Source organism: Mustela nigripes, chromosome 1 (assembly GCF_022355385.1).
Source record: "Mustela nigripes isolate SB6536 chromosome 1, MUSNIG.SB6536, whole genome shotgun sequence".
In the NCBI taxonomy this organism is placed as follows: domain Eukaryota; kingdom Metazoa; phylum Chordata; class Mammalia; order Carnivora; family Mustelidae; genus Mustela; species Mustela nigripes.
This window is the reverse complement of record NC_081557.1, coordinates 147493654-147508623: the sequence shown is the minus strand read 5'-3', so window position 1 is coordinate 147508623 and position 14970 is coordinate 147493654. Positions and strand designations below refer to the sequence as shown.

The 14970-nt window shown below is 47.1% G+C and overlaps 1 protein-coding gene across 1 annotated transcript; it reads right to left on the bottom strand.

Annotated features, from left to right (window-relative positions):
* Nucleotides 1-2993: 2993 nt before the first annotated feature.
* Nucleotides 2994-11653, bottom strand: SFRP2 (secreted frizzled related protein 2). Its single transcript, XM_059394297.1, has 3 exons — nucleotides 10865-11653; nucleotides 8120-8200; nucleotides 2994-4132 (listed from the first exon to the last, which is right to left on the bottom strand). Exons 1-3 carry the CDS (start codon nucleotides 11361-11363, stop codon nucleotides 3828-3830), a joined length of 885 nt encoding a protein of 294 aa, XP_059250280.1. The 5' UTR covers nucleotides 11364-11653; the 3' UTR covers nucleotides 2994-3827.
* Nucleotides 11654-14970: the final 3317 nt, after the last annotated feature.

Genomic DNA, 14970 nt, shown 5'->3' with positions numbered 1-14970 from the left:
AATATCTTCCACGTGATAATTCTGCAATACTATAGTTGATTAGTCAATATATAAAACTCATTATAAATACTGAATTCCTTAGTCTGTGTCCTAATATAAGATACTCTGGTGTAATTCACTGAAAGTTCTCTCCTTGAAAGCACCTTTGCCCTGATCCTAAACTCAACCTGAATGAAATACTCTGTTTTATATTTGAGTTAACTACTCTCTGTGTCATCCCTCGGCATGTGTACATTTCCCTCTTCACACAGAGTATTAGAATTATTTGTTTACCTGCCTTTTCCCCTTACTGGATTGTTCATTCCCTTTGGGCAGGATCCATCTTTTTTATGGTGCCTAATATAATTCCTAATTCAAAATATAAGCTGAAGGAGGAGAATCACTTTGTATCCACTACATAGAAGAGTGCCTACATGCAGGAAAGCATTCAGTATATTATCAAATGAATAAATTTTGGTGCTCAGTAAATCTTCAATGGGTTAATGGGTCAGTTTGTAGTTACCCAGTGTGCTCCATAGGCAAAAATCACAATCATAATCCAGAGTTAGTAACCGCATGAAGGATACATATGCCTGAATTTGTTTTTCAAGGTGGCCCTCTTCCCACATCAAGAACATTGAACACCTGATAGGAAGCAAGAGTTGAAAGGTAAAAAATCCAGTCAAGTTGCAGTTGGATAGGAGAATAGACAATGAAGCGTGGAGGGTGCTATTAGAAAACATGGATTCTTTTTAAGCCTATGAATTTCAATACATCAATGTGTGCATGTGGATAGAAACTGTCCTCCACACACTTAGGAAATGCTACTCAAAGAAGTTTTATAGATTTACTCTTGTGCAACAAATAATTTCTCAAGTTATTTAGGAAAGAGAAGAGGAAATATATGCATAGTAGATAGGTAGTTTTCAGATTTTTGGACTTTTCTATTTCGGCAGATCACCTGCAGCATTTTAGCAGTTTATAAACAGATCATGGATTGTCTTAGGAAATGCAGATTAGTATCTTCTGACTACCTGCTTCCTTTCTTCAATAATGATGATGATGATGATGATGATAATAAAAAATACATAGCTGATATATATTTGAACCATTATGCCAAAAAGAATGAAAAATCAAACAAAAAACCTACCTGCCCTGCCCCAACATGTCTCATTGGCTCATAGCTGCATCAAAGATGGGAACAGGTGGTGGAAAAGTCCATAGAGAGGCATGACGGCAGGAGGTAGGGATCGGAGTGATGTCTTTGCTGCTGGTTCCTCAAAGTAAGAGTGAGAGAGGCCATGTCTGGCATTCACTTGCTCTTCAGATCTGAGGCTTTTTCTCCCATTAGATGCGAAGGGACTTCTGACTTGCCCGGAGAGGGAGCATTCAGATATATCAGAGTTTTCAAAATTACTGATTTTCATTAGTTTTTGATGCATCATATATACTTCCCCCTCCTAATTCCTAATTCCTTGGTTTACTATCTCCTTTTTTTTTTTTTGTCTTCTTTTTCTCCTTTTTTTTGTCTTTTGCAGGGTCCCTGGTCTCTTGTTCCAAACACTTAAAATGAGTTTTAGCCTTGATCCATGAGCATCTCTCTTCTAGTCTAATCCAGAGGGGCCTGGTAGGAAGGGGATTTATCTTGAGTTTGTGGAATCAGATGAGAAGCAGTCAAGTAGCCACTTAGAGGAAAATGGAAAGGGTCATCAGAATCAAATAGCCCAGGTAGTGGGCAGTACTGACTTTGGTGCCAGAAAACTTTGAAGTACTGTAGAGAGGTCATGGATGTATGTTCAGGAAACTATTAAAGTAAATCCATGAAATGCTATCAGATAAAGCTTCACATGAATGCTGGTAAAAATTTCAGATTTGACGGGGACACTCTATTGCTCTCACATATTACCTCTAGTTATGCTTAATGTAACTGATAAGTTGTAAATATATAATAGTAATTGTGATCGTTTATTTTGTTTTCACTCCCTTATATAAGCTCCATAAGAGCTAGGATTAATGTATGTATCCCCAGCACTTAGAACAGACAAGGCTTGTAGCAGATTCCCAATAAATATTTACTAAATAGATAAGTGCTACCAGATTTCTGTACTCCAGTCCTAGGTGGAATAGAAGACAGAATTTGTTGTCTGAACGGCCTGAATTTCAGCCCTGGCTCTGCCTCTTAGGACCTGTCTGTCTAGCCTCTCTGAGCCTCAGTGTCCTCATGCACTTAACAGAATTTCTATGGAGGTTCCCACATAAAATAATGAAGCATTTGGATGGACATTTTGTGGCTGGACATCTGTCTGTCTCCTTCTCACCCTAATGCCAGTTCTTCACCGTCCCTTCCCTACCCTCTGCCTTACAGTAGATATCCTTCAAATCAAGGCTCTGTATCTAAGGGTTAGAGTTTAAGTGGAGATGGAACTGACATTCTTGCAATGGTTCTTTTCATTACAAAAATCTCAGGAGACAAGGGGCGCCTGGGAGGCTCAGTTGGTTGAGTCTGCCTTCGGCTCAGGTCATGATCCCAGGATCCTGGGATGGAGCCCTGCATTGGGCTCCCTGCTCCTTGGGGAACCTGCTTCTCCCTCTGCCTCTGCCTCTCTGTTTCCCATGAATAAATACAATCTTAAAAAAAAAAAAAAAAAACTCCAGAGATGAAGAAGAGCACAACTGTAAGGGTCATGAACCTCGGGTTTAGAGTAGTGTTGCCATATAGCTACAACTGAAATGTTAAGAAAGGACAAAAGCAAGAAAGTCCTTTGTGAAGCCTGCAAATCTGTTCCTCTTGGCAGGGTCTGTAGTGGTAAAATGTGTACGAGATCTGAGGCATGAGGTGACAGCCAGGTGGTGTGTGGTGGGGGCAGGAGTTCAGGGGACACTTTCCTGAGTCACTTAAGATAGCAGATCCTTCAAACCACAGTGGGGTTGGGCCTCAGGACAGGGGAGGCGACCACTCTTGTATGAGGCCTTCCCATTTCCTTCCACTAAGAAGAAAAGACAGAAGACAGGCAGTAGGTAAAACAGGATGTAAAGTTTATATACAAGAATATAATGTTTATCTGAAATATTTACAGTGTTGGTTAAAGCAATATTTTTACAACTTTTTAAGGTCAACTACTATGTATATTACAGGTAAGCTACAATGGTTTAATTTGCAAAATTAAGTAAAAAAATGTTTTAAACAAAGCTTAAAGTACTCAGGTGAATTATAAAATCTGTCTGTTTTGCCCTTTAGCCAAAGAACTCCTGCTATGATGGTTAATGTGCTTTTGATGAATGGAAGTACTCTACCCAGAAATGCAGGATTTAAAATGACAGGTGAATTATTATAAGGCTTAGGTTCTCAGTCTCAGGGTGGAGCTGAGAGATGTCGAGATAACAGCCAGCTTTATCTCAAGGAGGTTTGTGACCCACAACAGTTGGGGCACATAGAAGAATGAAGCCATTTGCACGTTATGGCAACAACAGTGTAAAGTGAAAATCGGTTGACCCAAACCAAACAGAAAAACAGACAAAAAAAATCAGACCCAAGTCACAGTTGTACCTCTTCAAAACTAAAGTGAGCTATTTAAAAACTTCATAAAAATATTCATGATTTTATTAGTTTGAACATTTCTACAAGATCTGGGTGGGTTTTCCTGTATGTGAAAACAGCTATCCATGCCCAAGGCCTCCTAAGGCCGTGTAAGTCAGGAGAGGCTGGGGGTGCAAACGTGCAAAAAGGCAAGGGAAGCTGCTCCAGGCTGAGGCCTGGAGCCACAGGGCCTGTGCTTGGGAAATGAGAGCTGAGGACCCAGAGCAGAGAGGGTCTCCTGGGCACCCCCGGAGCTAGCCTGGGGGGCAGACTAGCACTGCAGCTTGCGGATGCTGCGGGAGATGCGCTTGAACTCCCTCTGCCCCTTCTGCCACCGCTTCACAGAGGTGATCACCAGCTCCCCACCCAGCTTCTGTCCCATGACCAGATAGGGCGCATTGATGTCGTTCATCTCCTCGCAGGTGCACTGCAAGCTGTCTTTGAGCCACAGCACCGATTTCTTCAGGTCCCTTTCAGACACACCATTCAGTTTGTAAATGGTCTTGCTCTTGGTCTCCAGGATGATTTTGGTATCTCTGTTGATGTAGGTTATCTCCTTCACTTTTATTTTCAGTGCTACGAAGACAAGAGGGGGTAGGATCATACCAGTTGTAAGAAGGGAATACTTACAGAGTGGGAGCTCTCCTCACCTCACATGTTTGTGAGACTCGGCCTGGGGGAGGGAAGAAGAGCTTCCTGCAGCTAATGAGCCTGTCAAGGGCAGCAGCTGGCTTCATTTCTAAAGCCTCAAAGGGCTCGCCAGGCACCTTACTTCCAATCAGCCATCCTTCCAAAAATCTCTTTGCGAGACCCAATTAACTTTTCTTCCTCACCCTTGTGTTCTTGTGATTCTATGTCCATTGCATGTGGTTTGCGCTCTCCTCAACAAATGACTTCCCCTATTGGAAACTAAAGCATGAAAAGAAATGCCTGACTCTTAGGTGAAATGTGATCCTTCTGTGGCCATAAACTTTAAACTCAATTTATTACGTTGGAGAGGTTTTTGGACAAACCTGTAAGGAAATTATATCACACAATCATTGTTTTCTAAAGAACAGACTACAGGGAAGGAGAATTGATCTTGCAGCAGCTGCATTTGATTTGGTAAAGCAACTGGGAGAAAAAATACCCAAAACTCTAAGAGCACAACATGTTTAGCTGTAAAAGTGTTTTTCTGAAGATCTCATTCTCATCTGCTATCATTTGCCTGTCTGTGGCCAAGGAGTTTACAGATCATATGTACCGTTTCCAAAATGGATAGCATTCACTAGAATGCTAAGACCAAAAGTAAGTGGTTGACTATAAAAGACACATTTTACAGTCATGAATAGTCTGCTTTGGGAAAGAAAACCCTACAAACATACATGCTGGAATTAAACTTCAAGAGTCCATGAAGGCAGGGAAAGGGTAGAATCTTAAGGTTGGAAAGGATCATCCCATTGAAATCTCTTGTTGATATACAAAGAATTTGGAAATCCAGAGAAGTTAGTGACTTACATGAGGTCACCCTGTTAGGTTGTGTCCTGGCTAAGTCTAGCTGTCAGAACGCTGGTTCCCACACCTCCTTGTCTAACACTGCTGTGGTCTCTTAAATTTTTGATCCTGTGTGGGACATGAACATGCCCAAGTGTGATGTAGCCTAAGACTCTTAATGACACTGACGGTATAGATGGTGTGCGAATGGCACTTCCTGACTTTGATGAAGTTGGATGCATTATTTAAATTAGTCATAGAGGAAGAGGGTTTGTGTGTGTGTGTGTGTGTAACTGCTTTGGGGATCTCTCTCTCTCTGTCTGTCTCAGAAAGGGAATTTGATTTTAACCGTGGTTTTTCCAGCTGACCAGGAAATGACTGAAGCTCAACTCAATAAATCAAAGATGCTGTAATTTGGCCAATGATTGTTTTGTCTGACGTGCATCTAAACTGTAGTACTGAGTTCTCAGGGTTTATGGGACTTAAACCATGGAATAAGTCACATGGAGATGTCACCTGTTCCTGATGCGTCCGCATAAGGGCTAGGGTGGGAAGGTTATATGGTGGGAGAAGTGATGATATGTTACACACATAGAGCATGTGTGATAGAGCTCCTGGTCATATAAACATTCATAAGCTCCACACATGAGAAAAACGTTACTTTTAATCATGAGGAAGATTTATTACTTATCTTTTCTTGTTATAAAATAACCAACTTTGCAAAAGCTCACCATGGGAAAACATTACCCATTTCCTCCCTGGATTTTCAGCTGGGGCCAAATATAGGGAATAAAAGCCCTAAAATAACTTTTCCTGCCCTGGAATATGTGAGTGGGGATGCAGGAGGTGGTAGGAGGCAAGGGGAGTGGTACTACCTGCTCCAACAGCAGGTTGCATGCACAGGGAAGCAGTTCTGGGCGATTCCTTCTGCACCAGTACTTTTACCATTGCAGTAAGGAGGCCTCTCACATTTTCCCTGTACTTCAGGAGTGCAGTGGGGAAAGAGCATGATGCTTTCGTGGATGACTTAAGTTAATTATATTAGATTTCTATCCTTGTTCCTTCTACCTTTCCATTACTTTCCAAAGTAGAGAGGCAATATAGAATACTGCTTATAAACCAGGAGTATAAGATATAATTCCTACAATTCAGGTTCATTATCCCTTCTGAGACAAAACTAATGTGGGGGAAATAGAAAACAGAGCAGTAAGGTAATCTGTGTGCATGATACCTTAAATGAGATGATACTGATGTTCTTTTGAAAGGCTTTCTCCTCTAAGGAGAGAGAACAGTAGGGCACACACAAACACACACACACACACACACACACACACACACACACTTTTTTAGGGGCCTAGGTCATGATAGAGCATCCTTAGGAAGTGGGTCTTTTGTAAGGGAAGCCATAAAGCAAGTATTAATATGTGGGTGTGTGTGCACAAGCCCTAATTTCAATCATTTTAGAGCCCCATGACATCACTAACTTTTTCATGGAAAGTCGGGAGAGAGATCTGGATTAAATCTAGTGCAAAGGACATAAGCTGCCAGAAGAAAATGATATTTTATATAAACTTTAATGCACATTTTATTAAAATTATATTTTTCTATTTTCCCCTTAATCAAATCTTGTAGCATGGAAGCTCAGAAGTGTGTTTTGGTAAGGCTCTGGAGATTTGAGATTGCTGCTACCAGCATGCCTGGCCTTCTACTCCTTACAGTTGTGTATATTTAAATACAGACATTCGAAACCCTATCATCCCATTTGTAGTTCTTCCTGAGGGGATAGATTGGTTAGGACTTAGGAATGCCTCCTTTCTTTTTCCCTTCCTTGGCAGTGCGAAGTTTTTCCTAAAGCTATGGCTGTTCTAGGATCAGCTGAAGTTAAACCCAGGACACTTTTGGAAGAGAGCCAGGGTTTTAAGGAACAGTGATTGGATTGCTTCCAGAGTTTCAGGGACTTGATCTGGTCTGAGCTTGCTGGGATGGTAAGTTGTAAGGAGAGAGTGGAGAGGCAGCCCCAGCAGTGAGTGCTCAGGTGATTTCTCTTAGTTTCAAGGACTTTGTTCAGTACACAGAGATGTTAATATAGATCTGTTAGACTCCATTATTGTTTGATAGAACAGGAACCGTACCTGCTTACCAGTTAAGTTCAGCCTTCTGCCTGAATACTTTTAAAGGATACCAGCCTCTCAAAAACATCAAAAGGCGTCAATTCTTGGAATGGGACATTCTTATGTCCCAGTGAATGTCTCGGTGAAGTCCATGGCCATTCCAAAGTTAGCATGGGTTCTGTGTCTAGCTGGGCTCCTGACCTCACCTTGGGGCCCTCAGGAGAGTGGAGAGGTGCTGATGAAGCTCTGTGTGGACAGTCTCCATTCCTCTTCCCTCTTAAATACTCTCTTAAGGGGAGTCACCTACACACTATGAACCTGGGTAACAAATCACACACATTATTGTCCCTAAGCTCTGTGTCATCATGTCACCTTTCATGTGTTTTGCCAATAGAAATTCCAAAACTGTATTTTGTTCTTCTTCTTAAATTTTAATACCTTGGATGTAGTCACTAGTCACATAGTCACTAGTGATGGGATGCAAAGGAGCAAAGTGTTATGGGCTATGAGTATGGTAAAAATATTTGATACTGGAGTAAATTTTTATTTTTGGCTGACTTAATGCCTTGAATTTGTTTTGTTGGGGCTAATATTTACATGTTTCTATTCCTGGTACTCACATCAAAGTGACTGAAAGAGAACTTGGCCAAAATTATGCTTATTGGCAAGAAAAAGACAAAATGAAAAATGTGCCATAGAAAATTCCTAATTTGAGTAATTCTCATTATTTGATTATTGCTTAACAGAACAATGAATCTCACCTAATAAGATACAACTCAGGGCAAGATAGTTACATAAGGAGACAACTAGGATAGAGTGAGTTAGAGGATTTTGGGAAAGATGAGCTATGATGGCATTTTACCCAGGTCTTACCCAGTAACATCTTAATGATTTGTTTTAAAGTTTTAAAATTTAAGTTTTACTGGTAAATAAAACTTTTGAATGTGAAATGTTTTGTTGGTGGAGGTGTATTACTTACCAAAATCATTTTTACAAAGAGTTTCCATTATGTCGTTGTCATCCTCATTTTTATTTTTGCAGGCTTCACATACCTTTGGAGCTACAAATGTGAAAAAATTAGTAAATTTGCTTAGAGGGGAAAAGCAGGTGGCGTTTATAAACAACTCAAAGGGGCTTATCCAGACAAGAGCAGCAATTGTAAGGTAACACCCCAGCTTCTGCCTCCTTTGAAAAGGCTTACTCAATCCTAAGAATGTCTTCCATGACTCCCGTTTTTTGGTGGGCAAAACAAGAATGCCTATAGTTGTGTTTAATAAATGACAAATTACCCCCCCCCCCCCAATGGTGTGGTGGGCAGAGTGTACAGAGGGCTTTGGTTCTTTAGCTCTTCCTTACAACCCCTGAGACAAATTCTGTCTCTGAAAAATTGCTCTCAAAACCTCTATGAAGAGAATAACCCAGAAGAAACTTGAGGGGTTTTGGTAAATCAGTTACCACAAAATATGCCCACAAGATTGTCTTTTTCAGTTGCATGGCACAAGTGCAGGTCAGGAGAGTTGTATCTTGGGGCGGTGGGGGGGGGGGTTCAAGATATTCTCAAGTCTGGACTAGAAGAAGTGGCTAGGGCTGTCTGGGTTACGTTGGGGCTCTTGCCTCTTTAGATACACATCTCAGCAACTGCGGCAAACTGCTCTCACGGGTTCCGTATTGCCCGTGGGCTTTCTGTCAAGTGTGTGGCTGAGTTAAGCTGCTTTTATTTCATTGTTATCTTCCTTCCTGGTGCAGGTTCTTCTTGCTCCTCTTTGTCCATTTCAGACTCTCAAAAACAATGCCCCCACCCCCAAATCAATAAACAGTGAACCAAACAAAAAACCCAAAGCTTTTTCTGAAGTGACCATAATTGAAGCAAACGATCCGTGGGGGTCTGACCAAATATAGGAATATGTGCTAGCATGACAATCAGAAAGCCTATTAAAGGCTCTTCTAAGAGTCTGATTTGGGTGGGGGGTGGGGGGGGAAACATACTATTCCCTCTCTTGCATTTATAAATGTGCAAATGCTAGGTCTAAAATTTAGTTAAGGAGTGTCTGGGTGGCTCAGTTGGTTAAAAGTTTGCCTTCAGCTTGGGTAATGATCCTGGGGTTCTGGGATGGAGTTCCTCATGGGGCTCCCTGCTTAGCAGGGACCCTGCTTTTCCCTTTCCCACTCTCCCTGCTTGTGTGTGCTCTCTCTCCCTCTCTCTATCTCTATCAAATAAATAAAACATTTAAAAAATAAAAATAAAATTTAGGTAGATTTGATTTTCATTCACATGAAAGTGAATTTTCACAGAAAAAACTTTGTGACTTATGATATGAGATATGTATCAAATTAGAAAAATTGCAGAGCATAGTTTTGAAGACCATAAACTTTTATTTTGAAGGGGGAATATAGAGATTTGGAGAAACGTTTATAATGTTGGTGCTGATGGTGGAAAGAAATAAAAACAAAAGTAACACACATAAAACTGTCCTTAATTCCCCTCACTCAAACAAAATGAAACATTTCCAATTAGGAGCTCTAGGAATGTATATAAAATGTTACTAACCTGTATGGTTGGTCTGTGGTATATGTTGGACAAATGTTTGAAATATGCCAAACATTTGCAATAAATTAGAAATCTAACCAATAAGATGATTGCAAACTGGAGGTGCCTGCCAGGAAAGATTGCTAAACAACTGTGCATTTTCTTTAACCAATGATGGCTATAGGAAAACAATTAAAGATTGAAAGGGAGAGGCTGTAAGAGCCCTGCAAGGAATTAGGAAGCTCCCTTTCCATCTCAGGGGGACTGAATCACTTTAGACACATTGTGTATATTTTTTTTTCAGGAAGAATATCAAGAACCCATGAGGTTTTCATTGCTTTGATGGTTTTTTTTTTTTTTTTTTTTTTTGCACAGGAACTCCCCCTGTTTTCTAAAAACCTGGGAAACTATCTTTTGCACAAATTTTCGCCAGTTAATTAAAACCACTCCTAAGATATAAGCTGATTAGTGATAGAAAAATGATTCCTGGAGATTCCCTTTATGCCCCCTTCCTTAGATACCCAAGCAGTACAACCAGTGCTCAATTTTCAACATGCTCTGAGACAGTACGGCTTTTATTTCCAAAACCTAAGTCAGCAAAGAACAACAACAACAACAACAACAAAATGCCTTCCAGGACTGTCTGAGTGTTTTGGCTAACCTGCCTGTGAAGGAATGAATGTTTCGGTGCCTAGAATCCTGCCGGATGCTAAGAACGTGTTGCATGAGGCTGGGCGAGGAGCCTCTGGCCAGGGTGCTCACTACCCACTGCACACAGGACCATTTCCAGCGCTCTCAGAATTGTGGCACCAGGGCCAACATCTTTAAAAATAATTGCATATCTCTAAGGAAAAAACGCCGTTCAGTTCTTCGTTTCCTTCCTTCCTTCCTTTCCTTGCCCTCCCAGCCCCCGCCTTTTTTTCTTTTAACTGTCTCTAAGAAAGCAACTGGTGTAACTTGGAAAGGATTAGGAGGCTTGGGCAGGGGAGGGGGCGGTGTGTGGTGTCTCAGATTTGTCCCGATGACACACGAGGGCTAGAAGGGCGTCTGCCCCTCCTGGGACTGGCACCTGTGGCGGGGACACATCAGGATGTGGGTGTGGGCCGCGTGATTCTCCCCCAAAAGGCCTTTAGCGGAGCTGGGTGTGAACGGGGAAGTGAGGCGGGGCGAGGGGGGCGCATACGGGGAAAGGCTTACCTTCCTCGGTGGCCGGCAGAACGTGGTCGCTGCTAGCGAGGGGTATGCAGAGATCGTTGTCCTGGGGGAAACGGTCGCACTCGAGCATGTCCGGCCAGGGGAAGCCGAAGGCGGACATGACTGGAGCGCAGCGGTCCTTCACCTGCACGCAGAGAGAGTGGCACGGCTGGATGGTTTCGTCCAGGTCATCGAGGCAAACAGGGGCGAAGAGCGAGCACAGGAACTTCTTGGTGTCCGGGTGGCACTGCTTCATGACCAGCGGGATCCAGGCGCCCGCCTGCTCCAGCACCTCCTTCATGGTCTCGTGGCCCAGCAGGTTGGGCAGCCGCATGTTCTGGTACTCTATACCATGGCACAGCTGCAGGTTGGCCGGGATGGGCTTGCAGTTGCTGCGCTTGTAGGAGAAGTCGGGCTGGCCGAAGAAGAGCCCGCGCGCCGAGCCCAAGCAGCAGTGCGAGGCGAGGAAGAGCAGCAGCAGTGAGCCAGGGCCCTGCGGCATCGTGGGCGCGCGACCCCTTCGGGGCGGAGAGCGGAGCGGGGGAAGCGGGAGGCAGCCGGCGCTGAGGTCGTCCCGGCCAGATGGCTGTGCTCTGGGCGGCTCGGGGACCTGGAAAGCCGGCGATCGGGCGACGGGAGCGCGGAGACGCCTGGCGCAGGCAGGACTGCGCGGGAGAGACGCTGTCCGCTCGGCTTCGTGCGGCAAGCCAGAGCTCAGCTCCGGGGGGCTCCAACCCGGGGGGAGCAGAGTGAACTGCAGCTGGGGCCCAGCCAGAGTTTTCTTGGCCTTTTTTATGCAAATCTGGAGGGTGGGTGGGGGAGAAAGGGAGGAGCCAGGGGAGAGTAATCCGAGGAGGGTTGGTCACTACTCTTTTGGTCTGGTTTTCCGTTGAGAATGCCCCTCACGCTCTCCCTGGAAGGGAACTCTGCCCCCGCCTCCTTCAGATGCTGCTGAGCGTGTGCTCCAGGATTATTTTAAATAACAAACAAACAAATAGACACGCCTGGCAGCTGCGCCCCACGGGTGGGCGTGCGGAGCGCGGGCTGCAGGAGATGGGGCTACCGCGGGGGACGCAACGGGTGGCCTGGCCACCAGGTCCTGGCGGGAATGCGCTCCGCCCCCCGCGAGGCCCAGGTCGGGGATTGTTTGACCCCGGCCTTAAGTTTCTGCTTCTACCCCGGAGCTGCGCGGCGGAACTGCATCTCTTGCAGCCCTCGGGCTCTTTGTGACTTCTCGCGCTCGGGACCCGCTCGCTCGAGGCCGCTTCGGCGAGCGAGCGTGATTTTCTCTCCAGTGTCCAGCCACAGTTCCAGCCTGGCCCATCTCCTATGCCCTTTTAAAAAATCAGAATTATAAATAAAGTCGTGCAAGCAAAACTTAACGCGGGAAGGAGAATAAAACATTGGAGTTGTTATGTTGTTGGAGTAACTCTAGATTTTTGCCGTTGTGGAAATGCTTTTGCAGAATGTCGTGAGACTCATACACACTGCCCACCATTTCCCTCTTTTGAAAAAGAGACTTGCCCCTTCCCCCCCTTCCTGAAATGAAAGGGACGATTCAATTCTCGAAAGCAGTGCGGGCCCTAACACGCACAGGCCCCGGTGTGGCGCGGCGCTCTGCATGGGCGGGGTTTGGAAAGACTAGTGCCGGGCCCGCAGGACTGGCGGAAAATGCGTCAGGTGGGCAGCCTGGGAAGGGATAGGGGGCAGAGGAAGAAGCCTTGCCTAGAGATCCACGAGTGCCAGTCGTGGCCTTGGTTCATTCATCCTACACACATCGGCGGGTATCGAGTGTGCAAAAGGTGAACAGACAGTCGGCCGGCCTTTGCTTTCGTGGAGCTAGGGTTTTTCTGGCCTTAAGGAGTGCAAACAGTAAGTTTACAACTGGAAACTGGGACTTGGGTGCCAGAAGAAAAAGAGAGAGAGAGTGAGTGAGTGAGTGAGTGTGTGTGTGCGCGCGCGCGGACTCCTTGCCCCTAATCGCCCAAGTCCCCCTTAGGGGCAGGTCGTCTCCGCCCCCTCAGCCTCCCTAGCGCTGTGACCGTGCGGGTCCAAACAGAAAATCCCCGGAGAGCGACCCCGCCAAGGTTCTTTCATACGTAAGGGCGCGCATTGTTACTACTTTCCGGCCTCTCCGAGCTCTCCACAGGCTCTGTCCGCAACTTCCCTATGCCCCTGTTCCGCCTCTCAGATTCAAGTCCTCCCGTCTGCGTTGGGGTCCGAGTGCTTCAGAGAGGGATGAAACGGGTGGATGGGGAGAGCCAGCTCCATGTTATTTCCGACCCCTTCCTGGCCGTAAACACATCAGGAAAATCGCCGTCTGGAAGCGGAGGGAGAGCATCTCCTGGTCTCCAAGAATCTATGTCCCTAAAAATCCAGCTTCCATGTTTTCTTTGACCCGGGTGATCTTCTGGTGATCTCCTGGGGCGGCAGCAAAAGACCGCTCTTCGCGGAACGAGCCCTGGGTCTTTCTTGACGTTTCTAACAAAAGCACCAAGAGGCCTAAAGCCCCCGCTCCCCAACACAAACTGTTTTGAAAATAAACCCATGAGACGCAAGCACACCGACTCAAGTACTTAATCAGAATCGGAGCTCTGGGAGATGCTAGGACTTGGCCCTTGGGGCGGGAAGAGGACTCCTTCGCTTCCGCCGCCCCCAGCCCCAACGCCCTCCCCTGGGGTCGTCTCGGCCCTTCAGACCTCCTAGCGTGGCGTTCGGGTTAGGCGGGGGAACGTCGCACACCCAGGAGCCACCGAGCAGCGAGGCGTTCCGCGGGTGGGCGCGGCCCAAGGCGTTGTTTCCGCAGCCCGCGCGGCCCCACTCGCCGCTAGGGGGCGCCGGGAGCCGCGCCGGAGTCTCCATCGCCGCCACGCGCGGCGTCCCGCCTTGACCTGTCAGGTTCCGAGGCCCGCGGGGGTCCCCATCGCACCTCACCACCCAACTTAGAGCTCATCCTGCGCCGACTGCGTCTCCCTTCCTCGCCTGGAGTCTCGCCCCACTCCCTTTCCATTCAGCCACCCCCTCGCTCCCTCCACGCCCGGCCAAGCGCGTGTCCGCGCGACAGGCGCGTCCACGAGACCAGATGATTGAAGGGGGACGAGAAAATAACGTTCCACGGAGGTCAGGACGCGAGCAAAGACCTCTGCCTGTGTGGAAGCCGCACGAACGCCGATGCTGAGTGACGGTCCCGGCGCGCCTCCCCAGCCGAGGTCGCTGTGCCACCACGGAGAGCGGCGCGCACGTGGTGCAGCGCCGCGGGGGCGCCTACCCTCGGTAGACTGTTCCGCGCTCCTGGCTGGCGCTCCGGCCTAGGGGCCTCCTTAGAGCCTCGCCACCCAGCGAAGGCCAACAAAGCCTTTTGCGTTTACAAACCGGGAGCCAGTGCCCCCTTCCCGCCCCAACCATTCAGTATTTGCTCGTTTTGGGAACGGCAACTGTAATCACCCACACCCAGGGTGAGCGGAAGTGGGTGCTCGCCTCGCAATCGGCCAAAAGGGGGCTGCCCGGGAGTTCTTGGTGATAGGGTTGGCCATCTCCGTGCCCCACACTCGTGCCCCCCACCCCCGCCCCGCGCAAGGGAACGAAATCCCACCCAAATGCTGCAGGCCTGAAGAAGAGTCTCGAACCACCCTGTGTTCTGGATTTGGCCTCGCTCTCCTGCCTGTAGTCAAGGCACTGAAGAATCCCCTGGCCTTCCACTGGCCTTCCCGCCAGTGTCGCCAGAACCACCGCAAGTGTCTGGGCCGGCAGGTCTTCACTGTTGTGCTCGGAGGGAGCTTCAGTCCTGCAGCTCGGCTCTCAAAGCGGGGCGCTGGCGGGCCCTGCACCTGCGGGGTAGGAGCGAAGAGCCTGGGAAACGGCGCCTTCCGGCCGCGCTCCAGAACGTTGACTCTTCTGAGGAGTTGGAGCGAGAGAGGGGAGAACCACGTGTACAACATGCCGGTTTCTAGACTCTCAAAGCCCAGCACCGGCTACAGAGGGGCGGTCTTCAGTTGGAAACAAGCTCGACGGTCCCGCTCACCGCCCTTCCTTTAAAAGACGGGAAAGCTTGCGTTTCGAAGCTCCTTGCTAAAACGCGCGGCCTCCCGGGGGGCTTTGAGGCGAGATGG

Bases quoted from the DNA above. Each gene is read 5' to 3' on its own strand.
- SFRP2 (XM_059394297.1), bottom strand. From the start codon at position 11,363: ATGCCGCAGGGCCCTGGCTCACTGCTGCTGCTCTTCCTCGCCTCGCAC. The intron at 8,201-10,864 runs GTAAGCCTTTCC...TCACATTTGTAG, and splicing joins TCTGCCGGCCACCGAGGAAG to CTCCAAAGGTATGTGAAGCC. The intron at 4,133-8,119 runs GTAAGTAATACA...TTGTCTTCGTAG, and splicing joins TCTTTGTAAAAATGATTTTG to CACTGAAAATAAAAGTGAAG.